The sequence below is a fragment of the Ahaetulla prasina genome, chromosome 3 (assembly GCF_028640845.1).
Source record: "Ahaetulla prasina isolate Xishuangbanna chromosome 3, ASM2864084v1, whole genome shotgun sequence".
Classification (NCBI taxonomy): Eukaryota; Metazoa; Chordata; class Lepidosauria; order Squamata; family Colubridae; genus Ahaetulla; species Ahaetulla prasina.
Genome location: NC_080541.1, coordinates 142647041 through 142672519, shown reverse-complemented (window position 1 = coordinate 142672519; position 25479 = coordinate 142647041). Strand labels below are relative to the sequence as shown.

General features: G+C 37.8%; 2 protein-coding genes across 5 annotated transcripts in view; one reads left to right on the top strand and one right to left on the bottom strand.

The window, feature by feature from the left end:
* The window catches only part of BCAR3 (BCAR3 adaptor protein, NSP family member), a 110819-nt gene extending 103272 nt beyond the window's left edge, over positions 1–7547 (top strand). For 2 of the 3 annotated variants that reach the window (XM_058175949.1, XM_058175948.1), the window contains exons 9-12: positions 1704–1875; positions 2342–2453; positions 4619–4831; positions 6355–7545. In XM_058175949.1, the coding sequence (XP_058031932.1) occupies positions 1704–1875; positions 2342–2453; positions 4619–4831; positions 6355–6542 (685 nt within the window). In that variant the 3' untranslated portion in view covers positions 6543–7545. Of the gene's footprint in view, positions 1–1703; positions 1876–2341; positions 2454–4618; positions 4832–6354 lie in introns of all 3 variants that reach the window. The other variant, XM_058175951.1, reaches the window with a different exon arrangement.
* A 3027-nt stretch (positions 7548–10574) lies between these two features.
* FNBP1L (formin binding protein 1 like) overlaps positions 10575–25479 on the bottom strand; it is a 64693-nt gene continuing 49788 nt past the window's right edge. Inside the window, exons 10-15 of one of the 2 annotated variants that reach the window (XM_058175520.1) lie at positions 21535–21644; positions 19608–19740; positions 17724–17818; positions 15497–15645; positions 14118–14276; positions 10575–12751 (exon numbers count right to left, since the gene is read on the bottom strand). In XM_058175520.1, the coding sequence (XP_058031503.1) occupies positions 12744–12751; positions 14118–14276; positions 15497–15645; positions 17724–17818; positions 19608–19740; positions 21535–21644 (654 nt within the window). In that variant the 3' untranslated portion in view covers positions 10575–12743. Of the gene's footprint in view, positions 14277–15496; positions 15646–17723; positions 17819–19607; positions 19741–21534; positions 21645–25479 lie in introns of both variants that reach the window. The other variant, XM_058175519.1, reaches the window with a different exon arrangement.

Genomic DNA, 25479 nt, shown 5'->3' with positions numbered 1-25479 from the left:
ATAAGAGAATTCACCTTGGACAGATGCATTACTGTTTCTTCATGTTTAGAACAGTGTAGCAACTCTTATCAAATGGAGATTACGGATGAGATTATATAAAGGACAAGATCTTCCCTAGATGAAGGCTATGTCCATCAAGGTTGTTCCTCATTCTGGAAACATAGAAACCTGCATATTAGGGGATTTTGTTCATTAGGGGTAGGGGGTAGGGCTTCCCTAAATGCCAAGATCTTTCCCAGGTGATCAGCCTGGGAAAGATCTTGGCATCTAGGGAACCTTTCCCAGGTGATCAGAAAGGCATGAGCTGTACAATGTGGAAATGTGGAGTACAGCACTAGGTTGATATGAGTGTATCATGCGAATCACCATGTACTGTGAAAATCCATGGCTATTTTCTGAAAGACACTAAAGAAACCACTATATGCCAGCCAGCCAGCAACTGAATGGAAGGCTGGGGTTGGAGGTTGCCTCTCTCTTTCACTTCCTTCAAGAATTAAAAAAAAAAATAACAAAAATCCCTCTTTGCACTCAGTGGGAGAAAACGATTGAAGTTCAGCTTCAGAACGATTTATATAATGGAAGGCCAGAAGGATTTTAGAGCCTTTGACTTTAAAGCAGGGGTGTCCAAACTTGGCAACTTTAAGCCTTGTGGACTTTGCTGGCTGAGGAATTCTGGGAGTTGAAGTCCACCAGTCTTAAAGTTGCCAAGTTTGGACACTCCTGCTCTAAAGCGTCTAATTTCCTAAACAGTACACGATCCACAAACTTCTCCCCTACCGATGTGGGGGAAGGAAAGGCTTATGGATGCTTTTACATTGGCCAGGAAGGATTGAACTGATGCTGATCTTCACCTTGAGATCTAACCTCTCTTTTTTCCGAGGAGCTATTGTTTCATTGCAGAATTTAATTGGTTGCATTCATTTATTCAAATCTTATTAAAATATATTCTGGCTAATTGCACAGGAAAAATTTAAGAGTTAACTTAGATCCATGTTTATCCATAGCTGCCCTAGATCTATGGGATTCATATTGGATTTAAGGCAATGAAGCCTAATTTGCATTGATTTCTGTGGGTCTCCATAGAGTGACGTGTCCAGCTAGGTGGCAGCACTTATCCAATCTTGGCTATTCTCAGAAAACTAAGCAGAGGGGAGGTTTCTTCGATGGGAAATCAGAAGAAAAGAGCAGGAATGCCAGCTAGGAATTCCAGAAGAAGAGAGTGGTAAATCAATTTCACATTGTTGCCCAGAAAACTGCAGGAACATAATCATGAAATCAAAGGATCTAAGCTCAAGTCAACAGTGATTCGAGAGAACTGAATTTAAATAAAGTTCATTATTTTAATATATTGCAAATATTTACAAAAGTGCACCAATAGCTTGTTTGAGTCTGTGCTATGATATCTGAAGCAGAGGAAGAATACTGTTTGTCATAACTGTATAAATCAAACAGGTCAATCAATACTCAATACTCAATTTTCAATCAATTGAAAATACTCCTTTTTTTTTTAACACTCAAGAATCCTAGAATCAGGCAGGTGTGCATTTCTCTGTGCCGATTGGTTTTGCTTCTTCTCATCAAAATGACAATTGGAATATAGTGATGCCAAGATCCCAGGTTCTTTTTTTGTTGTTGCTTGAATTCACAGGGAGCGTAGCGTCTTTTTGGTAGCCCTGACTACACCCAATTTGTTTTCTCTCCAGACATACTACGATGGCAATAGGAATTGCAGTGGATATTCTTGGCTGCACGGGAAATTTAGAAGAACGTGTTGCAACATTAAACAGGATTATCCAGGTTGCAGTCGAACTAAAGGACTCCATGGGGGATCTGTACGCTTTCTCAGCTATAATGAAAGCTCTGGAAATGCCTCAGGTAAAATGGAAATCTAATACGTGGATATTCGGAATAATGAATATTTCTCGAAAGGCCAACAGCATGCAAACAAAACCAACTGTTGCCAAGGTCCATTAGCTCTGCCTCTGAGGATATCCCTGTTCGCTACTCCCAGCTGGCAGTTGAATATTTATTGGAATGAACTGCTGACTTATGGGAATCAAGCATGAGATTTTTCACAGTCCTGTACTGGGTTGTAGAATGGCTGCCTGGGAAAAGCCCACCTGAAATCATAGGCAAAAACCTGTCTTTGAAACTCTTTTAAGTGCACCAGCCATCCTAGTCGGGAGAGGGTGGGCTGTAAAAAAAACTTGGCACTGCCCTTCCCTGCTTATCTTGCCATGCCTTGGTTTTGATGGAAGCCATCTTCCATTGGGCTATGTTCAGTGAGATAATATTATAACATGTGGCAGGAAAGCATACTTCCCTTTTTTGCCCTCTGTAGATCGCACGGTTGGAGCAAACATGGACCAGCTTGAGGCACTGTTATACGCAAACGGCCATTATGTATGAGAAACAGCTGAAACCTTTCAGCAAACTCTTACATGAAGGAAAAGGTAAGTGTGTGTGTGGCTATCTAGTTACATAACATTTTTCATTGTTGCTGAGGGACTCCAATTAAGCCTTAAGGGCACACCCATTATTCCCTTAATGGAAAGTGTGTAAAAAAGTCATAGCCTATCAAGGACAGGAAATGGCAGAATATATTTGACTTAATTACATCCTGCTTTGCTTTTGTTATTTATCTTCTCCGGGGAAGAATAGAGATCCTGCAGCCAAAGAATACATGTACAATTGCTCATGTGTAAGTTCTATGAAAAAGGCCTCGGATGGACTTTCTCTGGTTTTTTTTTAAAAAACACTCCAAAGTACAGGTAGTCCTCGACTTAACAACAGTCCATTTAGTGACCGTTCGAAGTTTCAAAGGTGCTGAAACTTATAACCATTTTACATACCACCATTGTGGCATCCCCTTGGTCATATAATAAAAATTTGGATGCCTGGCAACTGACTCATATTTATGATGGTTACAGTGTCCCAGTGTCATGGGATCACCTTATGGGATCTTCTGACAAGCGAAGTCATTGGGGAAGCCAGATTCACTTAACAATTGTGTTACAAATTTAACAACTGCAGTACAGTTGCACTTGACAACTGTGGCAAGAAAGGTTGGAAAATAGGGCAAAATTCACTTAACAAATGTATCACTTAACAACAGAAATGTTGGGGGTCAACTGTGCTTGTAAGTTGAGGACTACCTATAATTGTCCTAGGCCTCCTGTTTTGTCGTAACAATTGCCTGCATAATGAATTTCCTGGAGCTCTACTGAAAAGTGATCAATGATCAATTTTCTTGCCAAAGTTAAGGGGGTTTTATGAAAAGAAAGCTGAATTAAAAAAGGAACAATAGCTGTCTCTACACTAAATTCACGCAGCTTATTGGGGCACTTAGATATGTAATGTATATATTTATATTTCTAATCCAAATAATTAGATGTTTTCTGCAAAATTATTTAAAATGCTAAAATCGGGGGGGGGGGAACCCAATAAAAGTACTTTAAGCATAAATGTTGTGTGTGTTTGACGGTATACTCACAAGAAATGGCACATATAAATATAATGTAAATGTTGTACCTTGATGAACGTATCTTTTCTTTTATGTACACTGAGAGCATATGCACCAAGACAAATTCCTTGTGTGTCCAATCACACTTGGCCAATAAAATTCTATTCTATTCTATTCTATTCTATTCTATTCTATTCTATTCTATTCTATTCTATTCTAATATATAATAAAGTATATGTAATACATAATGCAAGCACTTAAAACAATTATATATTAATAGGCAATTCCTTAAGTGGATACCGAAATTGAGAAGATTCTCTTCCTTATTTTCAACTTAATTTCAATTTAATTTGGTAGAAGCACTCAGAATGAGTTCTCTGATGACTGAAGTGCTGGGTAGACAAGGAGAATTTCTGATCCTAAACCAGCTGTGCCATTACAAACCAGAACTAGGCCCTGAAATTAGACCTACCTAGCCAAACATTGTAGAGGTAATCCTTGATTTACAACCACGGTTAGAACTGGAACTTCGGTTGCTAAGCAATGAATCATTAATCCATGTAGCTGGGCCCATTTTTACCACGGTCATTAAGTGAATCACTCCAGCCGTTAAAGTGAATTATCCAATCATTAAGTGAATCCATCTTCCCCCAATTGGCTTTGCTCATCAAAAACCAATCAGGAAGATTGCAAGTGGCAATCAGGTGGCCAAGAGATGCTGCAACCATCGTAAATACAAACTGGTTGCCAAGAGGTCAAATTGCAATCACGTCCCTACATGGTGTGACGGTTGTAACTTTGTCCTTTCCAAGGACATCGTAACTTTAAACCATTGTTAAATGAACGGTTGTTGAGAGCTGCCTGTAGTCACGGAGGGTTGTATTACTGCATTTCCATGAAAAACTATGGGAATCTTCGCTTGGTATCTAAAGTTGCAGGCTATAGTCTAGTTCAGGGCTGTCAAACTCCCGGCTGGCGGGCCGGATGTGTCACGTGCTGCCCACGCCCAGTTTAGCGGGAAGGGGGGGGAAGTCCCGATACGTGGTGTGATGCCACTATGACGACGTGAGTTTGACACCCCTGGTCTAGTTAGTAGATAGATTTGTCATAGTCAACAGTGCTAACATCAGGTGCTTTTCATTTCTTCATTGTCAGAGCTCACTTGCGCGTCGCAAAACGTCGTCACTGTGCCGTTGCTGATGCCTCTGGTTACCCTGCTAGAACGTCAAACTGTGGTCTTTGAGGGAATGGATGTGTGGGAAAACACTGACCAAAGCTGTGATATCATGCTGAAACATTTGGCAACAGCCCGTTTGATAGCACAAAACGCTGAACAGTATAGCGCAAATGCAGAAAGGATCCTTACAGGTAGGGGAAAACACAGATAATAGACCTCTTGATATGGCTGTAAGGCTTTTAGTAGTTAAGCTCATAAAAAGAGACGCAGGAGACAATCAAGCCCAGGGCTGTGTAAATGCAGTCTTAAGACAACAAGGCTGTTTCCACCCTTATTTATGTGCCTGACAGATGATTATGTTTCTGGTAATTTAAAGAAGGCAGCTTTACCTGAGTTGACCCATGTCCCTTCTCATTCCCTGAACTGTAAACAGGAAGAGCTGGGATTGGACTGACTTTCAATATTGCTTATGAGGAAATATGTGGCCTTCCTAGGGACTTTGCATGAGTCATTTAGCAACTTTAGAACGTATTCTTAGCTACCTTTGGGGAACAGCTGTTTCTAAGATGATAAAAATGGGTTGGAATATTTAGTTTCTATAAAGAGTAAAGCCAGGGCTTAGTTTGGATGTTCATTTTGTCCTCGGAGGCAGAGATGTAGCCATGTAGAAAAATCGGTATCTTAACTCAATGATTTTCTATTACAGCATTTCTTAATTTGGGCAGTTCGAAGATATGTGGATTTTAAACTCCCAAAATTCCCCAGCCAAGGTGCCAAAATTAAGAAATATTGCTGTATAGCCATTATTTGTTGTATATATTCTCTGCATGTGTATTTCAAATGCCATATTCATTCAACGTGAGGGAAAAGAATCTTGCAATTGGGAGATGATTTAGATCAGGGGTTTCCAACGAGGGTGCTCGGTGTGTGAGACATTATTCCAAGGGGTACGAAAACTTGAGTTTAGAAGTTTCAAAATTATAGTGTATATTCATAATTATATATGCATGTAATTATTTACTTTTGTAAGGGGTGCCGGAATACTGTATATCAGAAGCCTTCTAGGGGTGTGTGGTATAGAAAAGGTTGGGAACCCCTGATTTAGATCAACTACCATTTTTTTTCGGAGTATAAGACACACTTCCCCCCCTAAAAGTGGGTGAAAATTTCAGTGAGTCTTATAGACTGAATGCGGGCCTGTCTTTGGCCTCACGAACCCTCCGTGCGTTGTGTTTTCACCCTCCCTGGCCCCCAGAAGCACTCTGCAGTGCTCCACGCATCCCGTTTATGGCCTCCCGAACCCTCCGTGCATCCCGCTTTCACCCTCCCTGGCCCCCAGAAGCACTCTACAGGCCAAAAAGAGGCACAGTTTTGGCAAAATGGGATGCACGGAGGATTCAGGAGGCCAAAAACGGGCCTGTTTTTGGCCTGCAAAGTGTTTCTGGGGGCCGTGCGAAAACGGAACGCGCGGAGCCCAAAAATTATTTTTTTCTTGTTTTCCTCCTCTAAATCTAGGTGCATCTTATAGTCCAGTGCGTCTTATAGTCTGAAAAATACGGTACTTTGCCCATTATATTATCATGTTTTCTCCAGGGAGAACCTACAGCAACCTCAAATCATCTGCTGCAGTCAAAGGTGACATGCACATGCAGCCCTTGGTACCAATGACTGTATTTTATAGGTAACATTTGTACATTTCCATTTTCTTCACCAGGTTTTCAGCCAGATGACACAATGAATGAAATCTTCAAAACAGAATTTCAGATGAGATTGCTCTGGGGTAGTAAAGGAGCACAGGTCAACCAAAATGAAAGATACGAAAAATTCAATCAAATTTTAACTGCACTTTCCCGAAAATTAGAACCTCCTCTTACCAAGCAGATTGAACATAGAAATGCCTGATGGGACTCTCAGCTAAAAAGAAATTCGTATACTTACCAAGAAAGCATTTTTTTAAAAGGAAAGCTATAATTTATGTTGCTTATTTCTCAATTCCCTAGGGTAAAGACTGCCAAAAAAACCCCTTTAAACAAAATACTTCCTTGGGAATATTTGCTGCCTGCCAACTCCCTTCTATGCTGCTAGTGAGATTTAAAAAAAAAACACAACATGGTTATTTCTCCAATCCCTCCCTCCAAAAAAACAAATTTCAATCAAAAAACATATAGCAAACACTGCATCTATACCCAATTGAGAATCAGAACACTGCTTCATGGATTATTATTACTCTTATTCTGAAGAAACTGCCTAGATGGGATATGGAAAATGTGGTTATACTGTTACTAAGTTTTTGCAAAGTCCCTCTGACATCAAGCAGAATTTGTAAACTGTATTTATGTACATTTATTTATGAGTTGCTAATAACGATTTGTGATTTATAAAGGATTATTTATTTGTTATGGTTGTTATCTTTCATGGACATCTCCAGTCCACTCTAAAAAAGTGATGTTATTAACAGTCTGTTTTGTAAATATAAATAGAAGTTAAAGAAATGGCTTATTAGGAGGTATCAGTTGTATGATATCCCTTAAATAGATATGGAAAATTTTATAATAGCTGTGAATTAAAGAGTAACACTTTTAAATATTTTATGCCTTATTTTATTTTTTTATGCCTTATTTTATTATGTCAGTGAAACACAAAATGACTTGTTTGGGGACTTAACGTATTAACTATATCGATGTCTGCGTTCACACTGTTAAGGTATTGTGTACCCCTTTCTTGCTTGCTGCCATATTGCTTCTTACTTTTGAATGTTATTGATATTATTTACTTCCTCTCAAACATTTATAAGTTTCTCATTCGCTTAATAGCTTAGAGTGGCCTAGTGTAAACACAACTGAAATTAAAAGCAGTTAAAACAATAATATTTAAACACTAGAATTGTGAATCATAAAAACAGATTAAAAAGTGTGGCAAATCTATATATGGTGTGTATATCTATCATCTATCTAAGAAAAGGGAGGCGGTGGCTCAGGGGCTAGGACATTGAGCTTGTCAATCGAAAGGTCGGCAGCTCAGCGGCTCGAATCCCTAGTGCTGCCATGTAATGGGGTAAACTCCCGTTACTTGTCCCAGCTTCTGCCAACCTAGCAGTTTCGAAAGCACATAAAAATGCAAGTAGAAAAAATAGGGATTACCTTTGGTGGGAAGGTAACAGCGTTCCGTGTGCCTTTGGCGTTGAGTCACGCCGGCCACATGACCATGGAGACATCTTGGGACAGCGCTGGCTCTTTGGCTTTGAAATGGAGATGAGCACCGCCCCCTAGAGTCGCCAACGACTAGCACGTATGTGCAAGGGGAACCTTTACCTTTATCTAATCTATATCTTATCAATATCTATATATATATACATATGCAACTCCCTTTTTACAAACCTGGAATCCTTTAATTTGAGATAGTCAGGGCGACGGGATGGAGTTGAGCATTTACTGGCCGGATGCCTTTCCTGATGCCATGCTGCGTTCACAGCAGATATTTTTTCTTTATGCCCTAGGAGAGAAACATCTGCCTCTATCTAGGATTGAACTCTCAACCTTCCAAGTGGGAGGCAAGCACTACTAGGCTACCGTGTGTGTGTGTGAGAGAGAGAGAGAATCTGTAAATGTGGTAACTAAGATTACATAAAATGTATCTGAAACTGCATAGAATTATCTGTGTGAACAGGAACCTGGGCTATCAAGGTCCAATGACTCTTTTAAACTGCTATGCAAAACCTAGCCATTGTAATACATGCCAGTTCATCTGCAAGTAGTATCTGAGCAAGCTGAATCAGAATGAGGGACTAGTATCGCAAGGACCAGAGCTTTCAGCCAATGCTACTTTTCATGTTTGCTATCCAAAACTAAAGGGAGAGCATGGTACAGCTTTGGACAAGAGTGAAAACTTTCCTATGGATGGGTGTTTCTAGCAATGTGAAATAGTGGGCAGCAATGACTATATATTTGCTGATGAGAAAGCGGCTAGAACCTTCCCTAGACAACTCTGTTGGACATACTGTAGTTTTCAGAGTGCCCAATATTCACGGTCAATTTTATGTTCTCCTCACTCGCTTGCTATTATTCACGTTACAAATTTGAGCCTTTTCAATGTTTTCCATTGTCCATGACTATTGCCAATATCCTCAACAAACTTTTGCATTGTGGACCTATAAAATTGAAAGCCACTTGATGGCATTTATCTGTATCGCTTTTCAATCATATTTTCTATGAAGTTACTTTAAATGCCATCAGGTACCTTGGTTTAATAGACTCAAATCCAAATATCTTCACATCATGCAAGGTGGTCGGTTTGTTTTCCAGTGACTGATTCTTCCCATATTACTTTATATCAGGTCTGTCAAACTTGCGGCCCGCAGGGTGGATGCGTCACATGCTGGCCACGCCCATTTAGCAAAGGGGGGGGGAAAGTCCTGATACGTCACGTGACATCGCGATTTTGACAGCCCTGTTTTATATGGATTATTTTTAAAAAATCAAAAGGCTCTAAACTATATGCATGTCTTCCACCATTGCAGATTTTAAAAAAATAATTCTCTAGTGAAGGAATTATAGAGTGACAGCGGTTTCACTGCTAGAGTTTTCACAAGCAGTAATGGGTTAAATGGCTATAATACTAGTATAAAATTCACCAAAATCGTGAAATTGTGGTAGTGCTGCACTACCAAACTTTTATCTTACTGTTCACTGTGAGCTAAATTAGCCTTTTTTAGGATTTACCTTTCATGTTGGAAATAATAATTTTAAAAAATCTTTTTTTTAATTCTAATTATATAGACGTTTGCTGTTTCTAACCAGTAACACAATTTACTGACTAACCCATTTAAGGTCATACGCTGAGAGAATAATAACATATCATCTCTTCTTTTTCTCTCTCCTCCTAATCTAATATCCCTCAATGACTTAAGGAAAAAGAAGACATCTATCTTCCTCTTTGTACTCTGGAAGTCATGGTGAGCATGACATGAATCCCAAGACACAGGAAACAAGCAAACTTAATAAAAGGCATTTAAATCCACCATGGCCTGACCAGTCAACTGGAAAATGTGAAGCTTTTATTTTAATAAGCTAGTAAGGCAGACCGATAGCAGACCTTTCAGGATTGCTTTTGAAATCTATGGCTGAGTACTTTCATTATCAGTTCCAAACAGAGACGTTTCCGTCAGCAAGGGGTACCTTAACCTATAGTTTCAGAATTCAAATGAACACACAAATTTTAGGACTCTTCCCCCCCTCCCGCCCCGGAAAACTTATGAGCTGAACACGAACGATCCAGCTGGGATTAGAAAGGCAAGAGAAAACTGAGAGGAAAAGGAGGATAAGAAAATGGGAAGAATCATTTCCTTTTCATAGTTGTCCTAAAATCTGAGGCCCACCATGCTACAACTATGTAGGTCAGGACCAAAAAAAAAAAATCTCTAGGAATTTTGGAATCCTCCCAAAAGCTTCTGTTTGCATGTGTGCAGTTCTACCAGAAGCCGCACTGAAGTGTATTGTTTCAGACTCTTCTCCAACTTTTCTCTGGCAGGCATTTGCATTGTGCAGGGAATTCTGTGCTCCTTACTTGTTTACGGAGGCCAAATATAAATACAATTCTTGGTTGCATCGTTGTTTAAACATGCCCAAAAATGCTACCGTTTCTAAGTGTTCGTGTAATTAGTAAAGTTTTAGTGTAATCCCAATCTGGATCCGTCTGCATCCTTGGCAAATTAGGTGGCGTATAAAGTGAACTTAAATTCACCTGAGAAACCTTGTAAAGAATTTAAGTAATCCCAAGGAATAATTCTGGATTGGAGGACTAACAGTGAGAAAAACATGGAGATTTGTCTTCCTGGTGCAACATTTGCTTCCCTTCACCATCTGAGCATATTTATGAAAAATTAAACAAGACAAAAGCCGCCTATTGACTTGCAACAGAAGACAAAGAAATGATCAGGGCCATGAAAAGATTGTTTAATTCCATGAAAATATTTTAAGGAGAACGACTATTATTTAACAAAGCATTTAAACATTTAAAAAATCAACACGTGCACGAAAGATTAAAAATTACTGAAAAGTTATGACTCAGACAATTAATTCTCAACATTTCAAAATAATTTTAGCCAACTGTGCAAGTACAAAGATTTTTTTTCCTCCCCTTTACATTTAACTACCCTCATAAAGGTTGCTTTATACCACAGGAAGGAAAAGATCCTCCTGAGGAAACAAATCCTGCCTTACAAAAACAGTAGCACAAAAGAACTATTAGTCCTTTACTAGAAGTGTTAAAAGCAGCTCAAACTGGCTGTTAAGCTAAATCCATAGGGTTCTTGGCTGGAAGAGTGAGAACCTAATCATTGTCTTTCATTTGGAACTTTTAAAATAAAAAGCCAGCTTTAAACAAACGAACTATTCGATGTAGTTTGGTCAGTAATGGCATACGGTCACATTATTATAAATAACCCTGTTTACAATATCCCAAAACTCTAACCTTTAGTGTTTTATTACCCTCAATGTAAATACACTAAATCATCTGTGTAATAGTGGCACACTTAATAGTAAAAAGGAAGAAATTTCCACACAAGAGTCACACAGATTTAGTTTTACTGATAGTACAACTGCTAGTAACACTGAAAAAAGTTCTAAAGGAATCCAGCATTGCTGTGTTCAAATATTGCTTTGATTCCCACTTTTAGAAAAGCAGGATTTTAAATATTACCACAAACAGCAGAAAGCTGGTTTATGAAGCTTAATTTAACTGTTCCTTTGCCCCTCCCATCCCTTCCCATATACTAAGATTACCCTATTTTGCTTAGATTCGATGCTTTCGTTAACATAATTCACAAATGGCAGACAAATAACATGAGCAATGACTGGGTGCTGCAGACAACTATATTTACATGTATAAATGTGTCCAAATCGCAATGTTTACAAATAAAAGTGCACATAGATCATTACAAAGTATCACTCCAATGTTTAACTGGTCCTTACAATAAAGCATACTTGGAAATAGACGAGCACTGCAGTTCATTTAAAAACTGGTGTCTTCTCCCATCCCCAACTCAAAAAAATAGGCAATTAAAAAAAAGGCTCCATAAAAATCCTATTAAAAACATTCATTGGACGTAAAACAAAATCGATACATGTACTTTTTGTTTTTCAATGTGTCACGTTCACAATGCACCTTGTGTTGTGGAATGGTAGAGATCGAGGAAACATCTACCATTGGCTACCAACAGCTGCAGAACTGTAGAAAGATTCAGGAGGTCATACAGAGCTGAGACCCAATAGCCCTTGGCGGGATACTGAAGTGGTATTGTTGGCAATCAACAGATTTAGGCACTCGAGAGTTTAAGGCAGCATCTGAACGACAAGCACTTGATTTCTGAAAAGAGTTGGTTGTCTTACAGTGGCAAATCTGTGCTCTTTATTATCCTAGGATTTCAGTGCTCATGAGAAAGTATTGAGGTGCTGAGGATAGGCTGGAATGGCCTAGCGCTGAGATGTATTGCATTCCCAAAGCAGAATGAATGTTACTTTCACAGCCGGTGTAGCGCCAAAGAACTGGAATGGTCACAATGAAGAAGATAAAACAAACAAACAAATTACAGCGACATAAACGGGTAGGGAAATAAAAAAACATTAGTGCTGGAGGTTGCTACAAATGCAAGAGACGAGGAAGAGCTATGGAAGTACAAAACATTAGGCGAACATGCCTGACGCGTTATCTAGACATGCAGGAAAAGGTTAGGGCGAGCATGGAAGTGGCACAGGCAGAAGACTGTCAATGACAAGATTTTGACTGAATGCTGATTTTAAAAATGGATATGGAAAAGGAAACAGCCAATATAAAATGCAAGTGGTAAACAGCTAGCATTTCAGAACTTCAAACTATGGAGAGGATATGTTTTCAAACTGGGGGGTTTGGTTCTGTTGGAATGGAGCTTTAGCTTACCACAATTTTGAACACACAAGAGAAATGCTAACGTTGTTAGTGAGAAACATATGCCTACATGCTTTCATGCAACTGGCTTTCCCCCATCTTGCTGGGCCTAACACCCTCCCCCAAAAAAGCAGCTGCATGTAACCTCCTTCAACATCTCGCCCATTTTCTCAGATACCCGCTTCAGGAACCTGCAATCCGAGAGGAAAAGAACAGAACAGAATTACCAGGGGCCGTTCAAAAAAGAGAAGCACAGTCATATTTTTTTTCTTTATAAACATCCACTTCAGATTCTTACAATTATATAAGATAAAATGGCTCAGATCCTTTGCAAGAGTTCTCCATGTCACACTTTCTGGATAGACCTTCACTCAGTAGAAAATTAGTGCAATTTAACTTCCAAATGGTCCCTAGCATCCAAGTAAAAATGTACAATTATGAAAGCCCAAGTAATACAAGTTAGAACACTCCAATTCTAATTGTTTGATACCACAGATTAACATCCTCATAAAATAACCCGATGCCGGCATGAAAACATCTCCACCTACAAAGACTTTATCTGTTCATTTTTAACAAAATGAAATGCATTTATTCCTATGGGCACTTTCTATTGGGATGAATGCAACCAAGTAAGAGACCTGCAGGAAGCAATGGTAACTATTCTGTGCTTTTTGAACAAGACATATAACAAAAGAGAAATGTGTCAAGTTGGCATGAAGGCTGGGACTCTTCGGCTGTGTATACAGAAACGTACAAAATCCCCAATACTAGAAAGAGCAAAAAAGGAGCCGATCAGCAAGCTATGCGGCTGCTATAGCCCTTGCAATCTTCCGCATGCGTCGTTTTTAAGAACCTCAGATTTGATTTGGAAAGGAAAAGCTGCAAAAGTACTTACAGAATAGGAATGTTTGTAAGCCTATATCGCAACTCCCTAGGTTCCATTACATGCAGGCAATGGCATGCAAGTCGAAGTTTTCTTTTGTTTCTGCATAACTTTACATTATATTAGCCTACAGACTGTTCTTACAAAATGTGTGTAGGGTATCAAATGGGCAGAGGGCAATGAGAAGAGGGGTTGCTGTTCAGAAAATAAAAGTTAAAAGCTGATCTTCATTTTCATTTAATTAGGTTTACTTATTGCTTGGACACTGGAACAAGCTCTGGTTCAAGAAGAATAATCGATTGCCCAGAGATGGTACACCCTCACAAAACAATTTGTTCTAAAATGACGCTCTTTTAAAAGGAAGCAATAAAGCTTTATAAAAATAACATTAAAACAATGAAAACCAATAAAATACGGCCTGACCGTGTACTGAAAAAGAAGATGTACAAGTACAGTAAGCGAAGATGGAACTGAGGACAATCTAAATTATTTATACGCAGACATTTTCTAGTTTCAAAACTGAACTCTTAGTTTGGGCTCCTGTGGTCAATCACATATGGAAAGGACTCCTAAACGGCTTTGGACTTTTTCCATCCAATTACGTGCTTCAGTATTCATTAAGCAATGTTCATGGACAAGATGATGGACTGGAGATTAGATATAGGTTACTGCACCTTTACTGTTTTTTTCTAGAGTTACATCTATGTAGGTAGTTGGCACGTATCCTTCTTCTCCGTTCTGCCTCCGAGCTCTTGTCCACCCATCTCCTTTATCTTCCTCTATAATATACAAAACCTCCCCCTCTTTCATGGCAAGGGTACCTTCATTGTGACCTAGGAGGAAATCAAAACAAAATGTAGTGGTTAGGGTTTCTTGTTCCCTTGGAGGATTTAAAGCTGGTCTCTTTCTCAGCCCTCATTTTTCATTCTGGGAAGTGGGGATCATAGTTCTCTGCAGTGGAACATATGTTTCAAATGTAAGCCAACAGACAAAAACCTGGTCTCTTGTTGCAAAGTTGAATCCTTGCCAATGGCTGCTTTTCTAATCTAGCATATTTATTTTGTTATAATGCAGAAGTACTATTGCCATTAAACAGAAACGCGTTACTGCATGCATTTCCCAGAACTTAAACCAGATGCCATTATAAAAATTTACATACAATTGTATTCAGATATCGGGATGGGGGGGAGGGAGAGACACTGCATACGAAGATGCACACACAATCTTGTGTTGGCGTGTGTGTATACACATGCAGAGAGGAATGTGCACATACTCTGATCTTTAAATGCTTTGAGAGTTCCAATGTCCTGTAACAGGCTGTTGACTGCTCATTAAGAAAAGATTGCTATCTGCATGATATGTCTTTGGAAGGGAGAGGTTTAAGGTCAATGGGTTCTATTGTAGCATTTATTTATTTATTTATTTATTTATTTTATTTGATTTTTATACCGCCCTTCTCCCAAAGGACTCAGGGCGGTGTACAGGCATAATAAAACCGAACATACAATATACAAGTTTAAAATATGATTTAAAAAACTTATTTAAATTAGCCCAATAATTAAAATTTACCACGTTAAAAAACCCCGTTTAAAATTAATAAAATTCAACATTAAAATCCCAATTTAAGTATCCAATTTACTTGGATACTTCTTTCAAATGTATAAGCATGCCTTATGCATGCTAATTACAGCTAATAATGCTATGCTGCTGAGCTTTCATGTTGCCAAATTCAAAAATTGAGTTTGTTGAGTTTCCCAAGTTGGTTGAAATACAAATACCACCTTACCAAGTGTACTATGCATTAGGAAGAAGCCTCCAGCCAACAACCAGAGAAGCCAATATTTCTGCAACATAGTTATGTGGAACATTCAGCAGAGACTAGCTCTACTTTTATGGTAAATTCAGCGACTTGAGTTCCCATTGTTCTTATAGTGTAGCACTCTTAACAATACAAATCGTGTTTTGTTGAACAATGAAAACTCAAAATATCCTGGATTGATTCAAGATCACTTCCATTTATTCTACGTGTAGGCTTAAGTCAAATTAACCTTACCATCAAATGGATAGATAGCTTTACAATGTCCTATAGCTGGCAAAGGATCATCATCTTCAAACTCATCATCAAATTCATTATGGGGGCCATGCTGCTGGGGTGGGCTCCGAACTTCTTGGTTGGCATCATCTGTGTAGCTCCCCTCCGGACTAAAATGTAAGATAACAGAAAGCACCTTTGCATTTCTCTAACCAAACTCGCATAGATTTTTCATCAGTTAAACAGAATCTCAAATGTGTTCCGATTTTATTGCAAATCGTGAACCTTTGTGAAGTAAATGTAAACCCAAGCTATATATGGACCTGAATATTACACAAACCAGAAAGAGGGCTGAGAAAATATCTACAGACCTGTCACACCCTGGACATAATTAATTTCAACTTCTCCCCTCAGGATGCCGCTATAGCGCATTGCATGAGGTAGTTTCCCGCCTCCCCACCCTGCCACCATTTTGCTGAACACCTACTTCCTGCAGCACTGTCTAATTTCTCATTTTTTTTCTCACCCTCTCATCTTTCCTACTATTTTCTCTTATTGGTTTGATTTATGATTTATCAATTGTTGTTTATTATGATCTATGATCTATTACTTGCTGTTTGTATGTACACTGTGAGCTTATGCACCAGAAACAAGTTCCTTGTGTGTCCAATCACACTTGGCCAATAAAGAATTCTATGATTCTAGCTGTAAAATGAAAAACACAGGCAGGGGATGAACGCGGTTGGAGATGGAACATACAATGGCTTTTAAAAGCAAAAGCGCTTTGATTCCATCTGTCCAGCATATGAAATTACAGAGAACAATACTGGGGCTTTAAATGCGCTCAGTCTACTGGAATAAAATCCTGTCTCTCTCCTGTTACATCTTCAGACTCTCTCTACCACACGTGGTTATAACGGTATATAAAAAAATAACCATACATACCCTTGTTTAAAATTTCAAAGTGAAACAGTCCATAATTTTTAATCCCTGCTTTACTTAAAATAGAAAATGAAATATTTTGTTTACCTAAAAAATTTTTTTTTATATTTCCACTGACTGCCTAAAAAGAGCAGAATATGTAGGAGTGTGTTTTACTTTTTCAGCCTGCTTTGCCTGTATAAATAACTCTTAAGTCACGCAGTTTCAATCTTGTTACACTTCAACGGCAATGTAATATAATGAAGAGAAGCATATTTATTCCTTAGCAGTTAGCCAAGCATATAAAACTGATTGATGAATGGTACAGCTTTTCTATGGGAAAAGAACTATATGAAATTGGTTAAATCATTTGAAGTATGATGCTGAAGGCATTTTTGCAGGTCGGACATTTGCATTCCTCTGGCTTTTTGTGAACACTTGTTATGAACACACACATGGACACACACCGCTCTTTCTAAATATTATTTGTGTCTATTAAAAGACATGAATGTTTTGCTTTTTTAAACAATTACAGCAATTTATAATATATGAAAGAAATCAATCCACTAAAAAATGCAATTATATTATAAAAGAAATACTGAAGTTTAAAATTTCTAAATATACATATTAGCACATAACAGAAAAGATGTTAAAAGAAAAAAAAAACAGGGTAGGAGAAGCTGGTAAACAATGGAAGCTACAAGTATTTCCTTTTCCGATCAGAAAGTTCTATAAAACTGGAACTACGTAAATAAAACTTCTTGTTGCATGAAGATTTAATGCAAAGCTTTTCCAAGATGATGAGACACAAAAAGATCTTGTGAAGAGTCTTTTTATATTTCTTTATACACACATATACACACAGACTTTATATATTTCAGTAAAATGACAGGGTTCTCATTCTGCCTTGTCAAAGGACTGGATGAGAAGCCAGATCTTCGGGGTGGGGGCATCTGAGGGAGAACCTTATACCAAAAGTCAGGTGCTGCTACAGAGAAGGCAGACTTCTGGCACACCTGTGTAAGGTGGTGCTTTGCAATCCAAGGAACATATTTGGTGCAGCTCTCTTCCAATGATAAAATCAGCTGTAGCTTCTAAGTATGTCTGGCTGTATCTGGTTGTTATTGTATGTCGGAAGAGAGGCGTTTTATATATTGTATGTTCTTCTTATTGTGAAGCACAACTTTCAGAGGATTTGCCTTGCTCTATATTTTAGGTACGCTATATAAATTACAGTCAATTACAGTTACTAGATTTACTTGTTTTAGAAATCTGGATTTACAATCTACTAGTACATCAGGCAAAAAAAAAAGTATAATATAGTGACCTCTCTCTTCCTTGGGTTACGAGATGGTTGATGTCACTGCTATGCCTTCGGTCTCCTCTTGTTGCTACTTTACCTTCAACTTCAGAAAGCCATGCCTGAAGAGAGAGAGAAACCCATTAACTGTGCCAGGATGAAATATAAAAATTCTGTACAGGTGCCCAGGATGCTTCTGGAACCGTAAGCTGTATTTCTTGTATACATGTACAGTATGTGCTTTTAGATGTTTTGAAGTTTTTTTTTTTAAAAGGACACTGGTCTACTGCAGCCCAAAATAACAGCTTCCAACATTATGGTTCCAGCTATCCACTTGGTTCCATATGGGCATTAAAGGCTTACTCATAGGCAAGTAATTATTTGAAAATATTTCTTCCTGTCCAGGAGAAAACCAAATAAATGTAACTTGGGAAAAGTTAGGGAAAAGAATGCCAAGGAACATTTAAAAAGCACTAAAGGGAGATAGAGAATTGAGAAGGAGAGCTTGGCCTGTGTTGTGGATACACAAGCATGTATGTATGTATGGTCAAAGGAAATAAAATTTTAGTCCAAAATCAATTCCGTGTTCAGCCATCATGAAACCGCCACTTACAAACTCTATAAATATCCAGACACAGTTAAATTCATCACCGTTTGAAATGCCATAGCTACTAAAACTATACTTCATGACTGTCTTTGTCTGTTTACCAAACTTCCAATTTCATTTAAGAATTAAGCTGACCCAATATAAATCCTCCAAAGTGTATTATTTTCAAATTTAAATGAATAATATAATAAAACTGTATCTACCAAAATATTTTTCTAACTGAAGTACTTCCAAATATTCCAAATAAGTACTGAAAAGTTACAGACTCCTTGATTCAGTATAAAGGTAAAGGAGTCCCTGTGGATTTTACTCTGCTAGTTGTTGCTGACTATAAGGGGTGGGGCTCATCTCCGTTTCAAGACCACTGAGTCAGTGCTGTCTGAAGACATTTCTGCATCATGTGGCCAGCATGATGTCACGGAGCGCTGTTACCTTTCCACTGAAGTGACATTTATTTAATTGTATTTTGCATGCTTTCAAACTGCTAGGTTGGCAGGAGCTGGGGCAAGGACAGAAGCTCACCCTGTCTCGTGGTGGAATGGGAGGACACGATGCCGCTAGCTCGTGGCAGTCAGCAGGGGGCGGCCTTCTCGCCACCGCTAACTCTTCTCTGCCAATTCAACACCGCCATTTCTTCACAGGACATCTCAACACTGGAAGGTCACTGCAGAGATAACTCACTGAGGGCGCTGGATGGAGAGCCAGACGAGCAAACAGACTGTCAGAGGGTAGCGGCGGTAGATTGACTCTGACCTGAATGCTGAACCAGCAATTTGGCTGCAGCAGGGGAAGGGGTGGAGAGGCAGCAGCAGGCGAGGGCTTCCTATTTTCACACACACACACACACACACACACACACACACACACACACACACACACACACACACACCATTGCCTCTGAGCTTTGGGCTGCACCACTCTAAAAAACCAATGGCTCTGCCAGGTTTTTTTTCCTAAAGTCCTGCAAGTTTTTTCCCCCCTAAAGTGTCTTTAATGAACTGGAGCTAGGGTCTCGAACCTGGGCTGCCGGCTTTCTGATTCAGTGCAGGCCTTGAATATTTTTAGGTATCCTGCAGGCAAAACCATCCACATAATTATTATCAATTACTGTTGCTGCATTCAACTGAATATTAGATCTAACTGGCATAGAAATGGAGGCTGTTGCAAATGGGCTGAAATGCTGCAGCAAAGATCATTTTGCCTGCTTTGATTTGAATGACTCTTTGGAACTTAACCTTGGTTAAGAGTCTGAAAAGTTGTACCAATCCTACTCTAAGAACTATCCAATGAACAGATTTTTTTACCTCATTCTTGTGGATTTCCATTCGCAGACGGTCCATGTTGTTCATAGTTTCCATTAATTTTGGCTGAAGACTTCCTGGATCACCCATTTGTGGATTTTTCTCATAGACATCTTTCATTTTGATGAGGGCATCTCTAGAGAAAAATGCAATTGTCAGGAGTTCATCAAATGATGTTCAACAGCCTACCTCCGTTTATCATCTTTTGGGGAGAAAGAGAACTGAGTATATATCAAAGCCAGAGGAACTATGAACTGGCTACCAAGAGCCATGGTGGTGCTGCGATTAGAAGGCAGTACTGCAGGGCTAACTCACTCAGAGTTCAATTCTGAGCAGCTCAAGGTTGACTCTCAGCCTTTCACCCTTCCGAAGTCGGTAAAATGAGGACCCAGATTGTTGGGGGCAATATGCTGACTCTGTAAACTGCTTAGAGAGGGCTGTAAAACTCTATGAAGCAGTATATAAGTCTAAGTACTATTGCTACTCATCTGTACTTGTGATTCTTCAATTTATTATCTGTGAATTCACAGAAATAGGTTGGGTCTTCCACTGCTTCACAGATGTTGGCCGGAAGCTGTCTCCTTTGTGTATCACAAGTGCTCTTTTATGTGGTGCATAGCATCTGCTAACTTCCTCAATACTCAAAAACAACCCTAAATTCAACCCTAACAGAACCGAACAAATATAGAGTAAAATAACTGAATTTATAGATAGAAAATCCACAACTAGCTTCGGTTTTTGTGATTTGTGCATAAGGATATGCCTATGTGGTAGAACCAGGTTTATTTGGTAAGAAGCAAAATCTGGGATTGATTTCTTTTTCTGAGTTTGGTTTGGGTCAAATAAATATATTTTAAAATATTTCAGTTATCATCCCAAGATGATAAGCATAGAATTGTTTTATAATATGATTTTATTTTATATAAATGTTACCTCCTCTCTTAACTGTTCTTTCCTGGAACTATAGTAGTGAATGAGATTATATTTTGTCTCATTTACTCAGACAAATGTTGGATTATGAACAATTTAGATTTTGTCTAACAATAACACTGTATGAACAGATAATAGAGGTCATGAACTGTCTTTCTTTCAGAGGCACACTGATACTTATTACCATTTTCACAAGGATTATTCATACAGGTAATCCTCGATTTATGAAGATTAGGAATTACAATGGCCTTAGAATGGGTATTTTATGGCTTGTAAATCACTTCCGGCTGTTGCAAAATGTGCCCCTCACCATTTACAATCGACTGCTGCATCCTAGTCAATGACCACATTTTGTTTCCAGCAAAAAATACCCATTAGGAAGAATGGGTTTGCTTAATGACTGTACCATTAGCTTAGTGACTATGATTGGCTTAACAACCACTGCAAAAAAATGTCAGGAAAGTAAGTCTGGTCATACAGGTGCCTTGACTTACAACTTCAATAGCTTACACTGGATTTCCGGTCCCAATTGTGATTGTAAATCAAGGACTACCTGTATTTTTTTTCTAGATACTAATTATCTTTTTTCTTTCTCTATTTTTACACCCTACAATTGTCAACTTCCTGTTACTACTGTTATCTTCCGTCTTGGCATGTTTCTTTAAATATTTAGATGCTGGTTATCAATTAATTCTTTCTTTGCATTCTATTCAAACAATAAACTCGCATTTCATCACAACCAGAGGAAGATAACTGTTCACAAAGTGAAAGATAAAGAGTTCCACCATCTTTTGGGGAATAAAAGTTGAGCTTTAGTGCTCCATAATGATGGACTGATATCATTCAAGGCCCATAAATGTGAATCACACAGATTGCAACTGAAGAACCAAAATTCCAAATGCTTAGGAGGTAAGCATTGATAAATCAAATTTGAACGAGTTTCAAATTCCTAGGTAGAGCAAAATAAAATCAGTATCAAGAGTCAGAATAACGTAAATACTTTTGATCATTCTCTTTCTGCAATTCTCTGTTAAGCTCATCAATCCGCTGCTGAAGTTTTTTTCGCCTTTGTTCTGGTGGCAAGTGACTGAAATCTTCTTGGGAAGGACCCTAAAAGCAAAGAAAAGACAACACTTAGAAACAGCAGCTCTCCCACTGATACTTCTGTTGGCAGTAAGCCCCAATATTTCTTCTTTGCTGAATAATACAATTGAGTGAAACATTTTGCCCACTTCAATAATGCTGCAAACTATAGATCTAGAAAGTATGTATATCAAATACTGAATTTGGTATCTTAATGACCTTCTCTTCTTTGTTATTCCAAAGTGACAATCAAACAATCTGCAAAAGGATTTAGTGGATTACTATATTCTTTCCTAATGTGCTTAGAGTATATTCTTCCTTATTACAAACAAAAGAACAAAATAAACTTAAGTTATAGAAAAGGAAACGGAATTAGCATATAAGAGAATTGTAATGCATCTTCTTGCAATTTTGGAAATTATTTGAAGGAGGAAAAAACCTCCAGAAATGGTATAAATGTATTATTCTATTTGCTGTAGCACCATTCAAAAAGGCTAATGTACAATACATACGTTGGTTTTTCTTCAAATCATGTAAATGTTTTTGCCATTTTTAAAAAAGATTTATCTAAAAAGACATAAACCTAGCACCCTGATAATTAGCAACAGTAAACTGGAAGCCAATCTCAGGAATGCATATTCCTTTCCCAAAATGAAGATATATTTCATCTTTAATTGTGGTTAAGCAGTACATTTATGCCAATAGCAACATAAATAGTTAGATGTTTTACTCAGATTTGAAACGTTAATTTAATATAGGAATACTTGTATATGTTGGGAGTTTTTAAAACTGTGACTATAGTATGGTATGCCAACAAGGTTTCCCTTTATTATTTTACTATAATAAAACTAATATTGGTAAAGCTGGTCAGCACAAGAGTGAATGCAGTAGCAGTATACAAGTAAGGCTATATCTATTTTGGCTGTTTAACTCTTAGCTGAAAATAGGTCTTCACAAACCTGTGGTAAAGGTTCTTTAACCCAAAAGAGATTTCTTGTGAAGAAAAGCTATTAATGAACTTGGAAGTAGCCCATTTCAAATTTTATTGAAACACACTGAAATCTTCTCCAACAGGGAAGTTCACATGTCAAAGTTTAGATCAACATTGATCAAAACCAAGAACAGCAGCACCCCAAAACTTTAAACAGCCACTTCTTTTTAGCCTCTATTTCTTTTTGCACATGATAACAAATTAATTTGATAATTCACTTCATTTTCTGGAAAACTTGATTTGGGAACAGTTATGTCATACCCCTAAATCAAATTACTTGGCATTAGCGCAGACTGAATTTAAACAAAAACTTTTTTTCATAACCTACAAAAAGTTCCCTTCCAAATCCTCCTAATATATTGAAGAAAATACAAGCAATTTCTGTCACACTAACACCAAGAACATAATTAGCAAATCCCAAGCTATAAAAAAGCTGTTACAAAGAAAAGATTCACAAATCCACTTACTTGAACACATGTGATTAACAATTCAATAAATTAACTAAAGTACTCACTGGTTAATTGCAAGCCTTTATTTTAATGGTTTACCATCTGTTTAGAGAAGCTAAACAAGGCAGCTAAATCCACTTTTCTACATAATTTTCTACTAATTTTTCTAGATCAATAGTTTTACTGCAAGTATTTTTCAGGGGAGACTGTCTAATGAAGTTCCTAAATACAATATGGTAAAACGTAATGATTTCATATCATCTTACATTCTATTTTTACAATTCAATTTATGTTAGTGGTATTCTTACGCCACTTAAGAAAAACAGATAGTTTTGGGAACTTTCTACACTTAATTTTTTCTGTTTTTTTAAATATAACACAGGAATCACTACTGTGTACAAAAAATATTCCATAAGGGTTCAAGATAGGCAAGTTCCAAAGAAATTGAATGGGATCAGGGACTGAAAAATCCTGGAATTCTTATAATGCTGCCTTCAAAGCTGATTTCAGATAACTACCTTCAGTACAATAACCACCTTTGTTTCTAGCTTTTTCCACCATATATATCATTTCTACTGAATTCTGTGTAATTTTCTGTCAAAGAATTAATATTATTCAGAAATATCTGCAGAGATGTGTCTCTGCAACACCAAGCTGCGTGTCCTGTCTCGTGTGTGTGTGTGTGTGTGTGTGTGTGTGTGTGTGTGTGTGTGTGTGTATTGTTATGTTGCACATATCCAAAAGGGGCAGAGCTTGCAGCAAAATGTTGGTTTCCTTATTTTGACAAAAGCAAGAGGCGGCTGTAGATTCTTCTTATTTATGGAAATCAAGTTTCATGCTTTAACAATTGGAAAGATAGCCAAAATTATATTTACATCTTCCTTTTTTTCCCTATTAGTCAATTTTTTCAGCAACTTTCTTATTATATTCAACAGCAGAAACGTATAAATTTTCCTACTGATTCACAAAACTAACTAAAACATTGTGCAGTATTATGATTGTGCACATTACGTCTTAACAATTTTATTATTTTTTATTATTAGAATGATAATCTCTTAATATTTCTTCTTTTATCATAGTGAATTATACTCAAGCATCAAGTTTCATGTTCCACTACTTCCGTAATAGCATTCTACATCGATAGTAGAATTATCTTGATATATTTCAATGTTATTTTAATTTTTTTTTAAATTCAAATGAACAGTTTACTGAAAATGAGTTTGTTTTTTTTAAACAAACCTGAATACAACATGCCTTATATTTGAAACTGCATTGGAAAATATGTAGATTTTTTTTCTGATTTGCAAAAAAAATCTAACCGTATGTTAATGAAAAGGATAATGGATTATTTTATCCCAATGAACTAGCTTTACAATACTTCTAAATAATGGATGAACTGCTATGAAATGTAAGACCTTTTAGGCAAAGCTAATTTTTCTCTTTTCTCCCCTAAATGCTCCTGTGTATGCTTCGTCTATTATCTCCAAAAACTTCAGAGCACCTTTGGAAGATGTACAAACACCTTGTTTATTCTGGAACTGGATGCAGAAATAGGACTTCACTCTCAAATAATTGTAAATATTCAGTCATTCAAACAGAACAATTCCAGAAACAAGACCAGTTTCCCGCCCCCCACAGACCCAATTCATGTATGATATGTGTAATTTGTATAACAGAGTTCAAGTAAGCTGTAAGTAAGATTATTCTCATTTCATAATGATAATGCATAAACACATTCTACTTTATAAGAAGAATTATAGGTAAAATTATCCGTATTGGATCTGTAATACAATCGATAAAATAGCAGGAAGTTTTGTTTACATCAAGCGCAAATAAACTGAGACAAAATGACAAACAAACGCAGGCACAAATCTGACTAGCTGGCTCAGAAAACTATGAAATGGATTAGGCTATTTCATGCTATTGTTAAGAATTACAGCAGACAGATCAGCACACACGCCTTACCGTCTTCATCGACCACTGACCAGTTTAGTTGGAAACAGAAAGAAACAGGAAATTATTTGCATACTTCCAACCAGTATTTAGGAAGATTTCTGAATGTAAAATATCCATCTAATACCAGCTAATCTGGCATATATTATTGAGAAGCAACTCCCATTGAATTAACTGGGATTTGCTATCAAGCATACATAGTACTATATCCTCACTGTGAAATATTCTATTGTTATGCTCATTTTAAGTATCATCTAAAGCAGTGCCCCCCCCCAACCTTTTGGGCACCAGGAACCAGTTCCGTGAAGAAAGGTTTTTCCGCGGACCGGAGGGGGCACGGTTTTGAAGGCTGCCTACATCCTGTGGATAAAACTTCGCTTGTTTGCATGCTGGCATGCCACTGACTGGTGCTGGTCCACGGACCGGAGGTTGGGGACCCCTGATCTAAAGTATTGCAATAAGTATACAT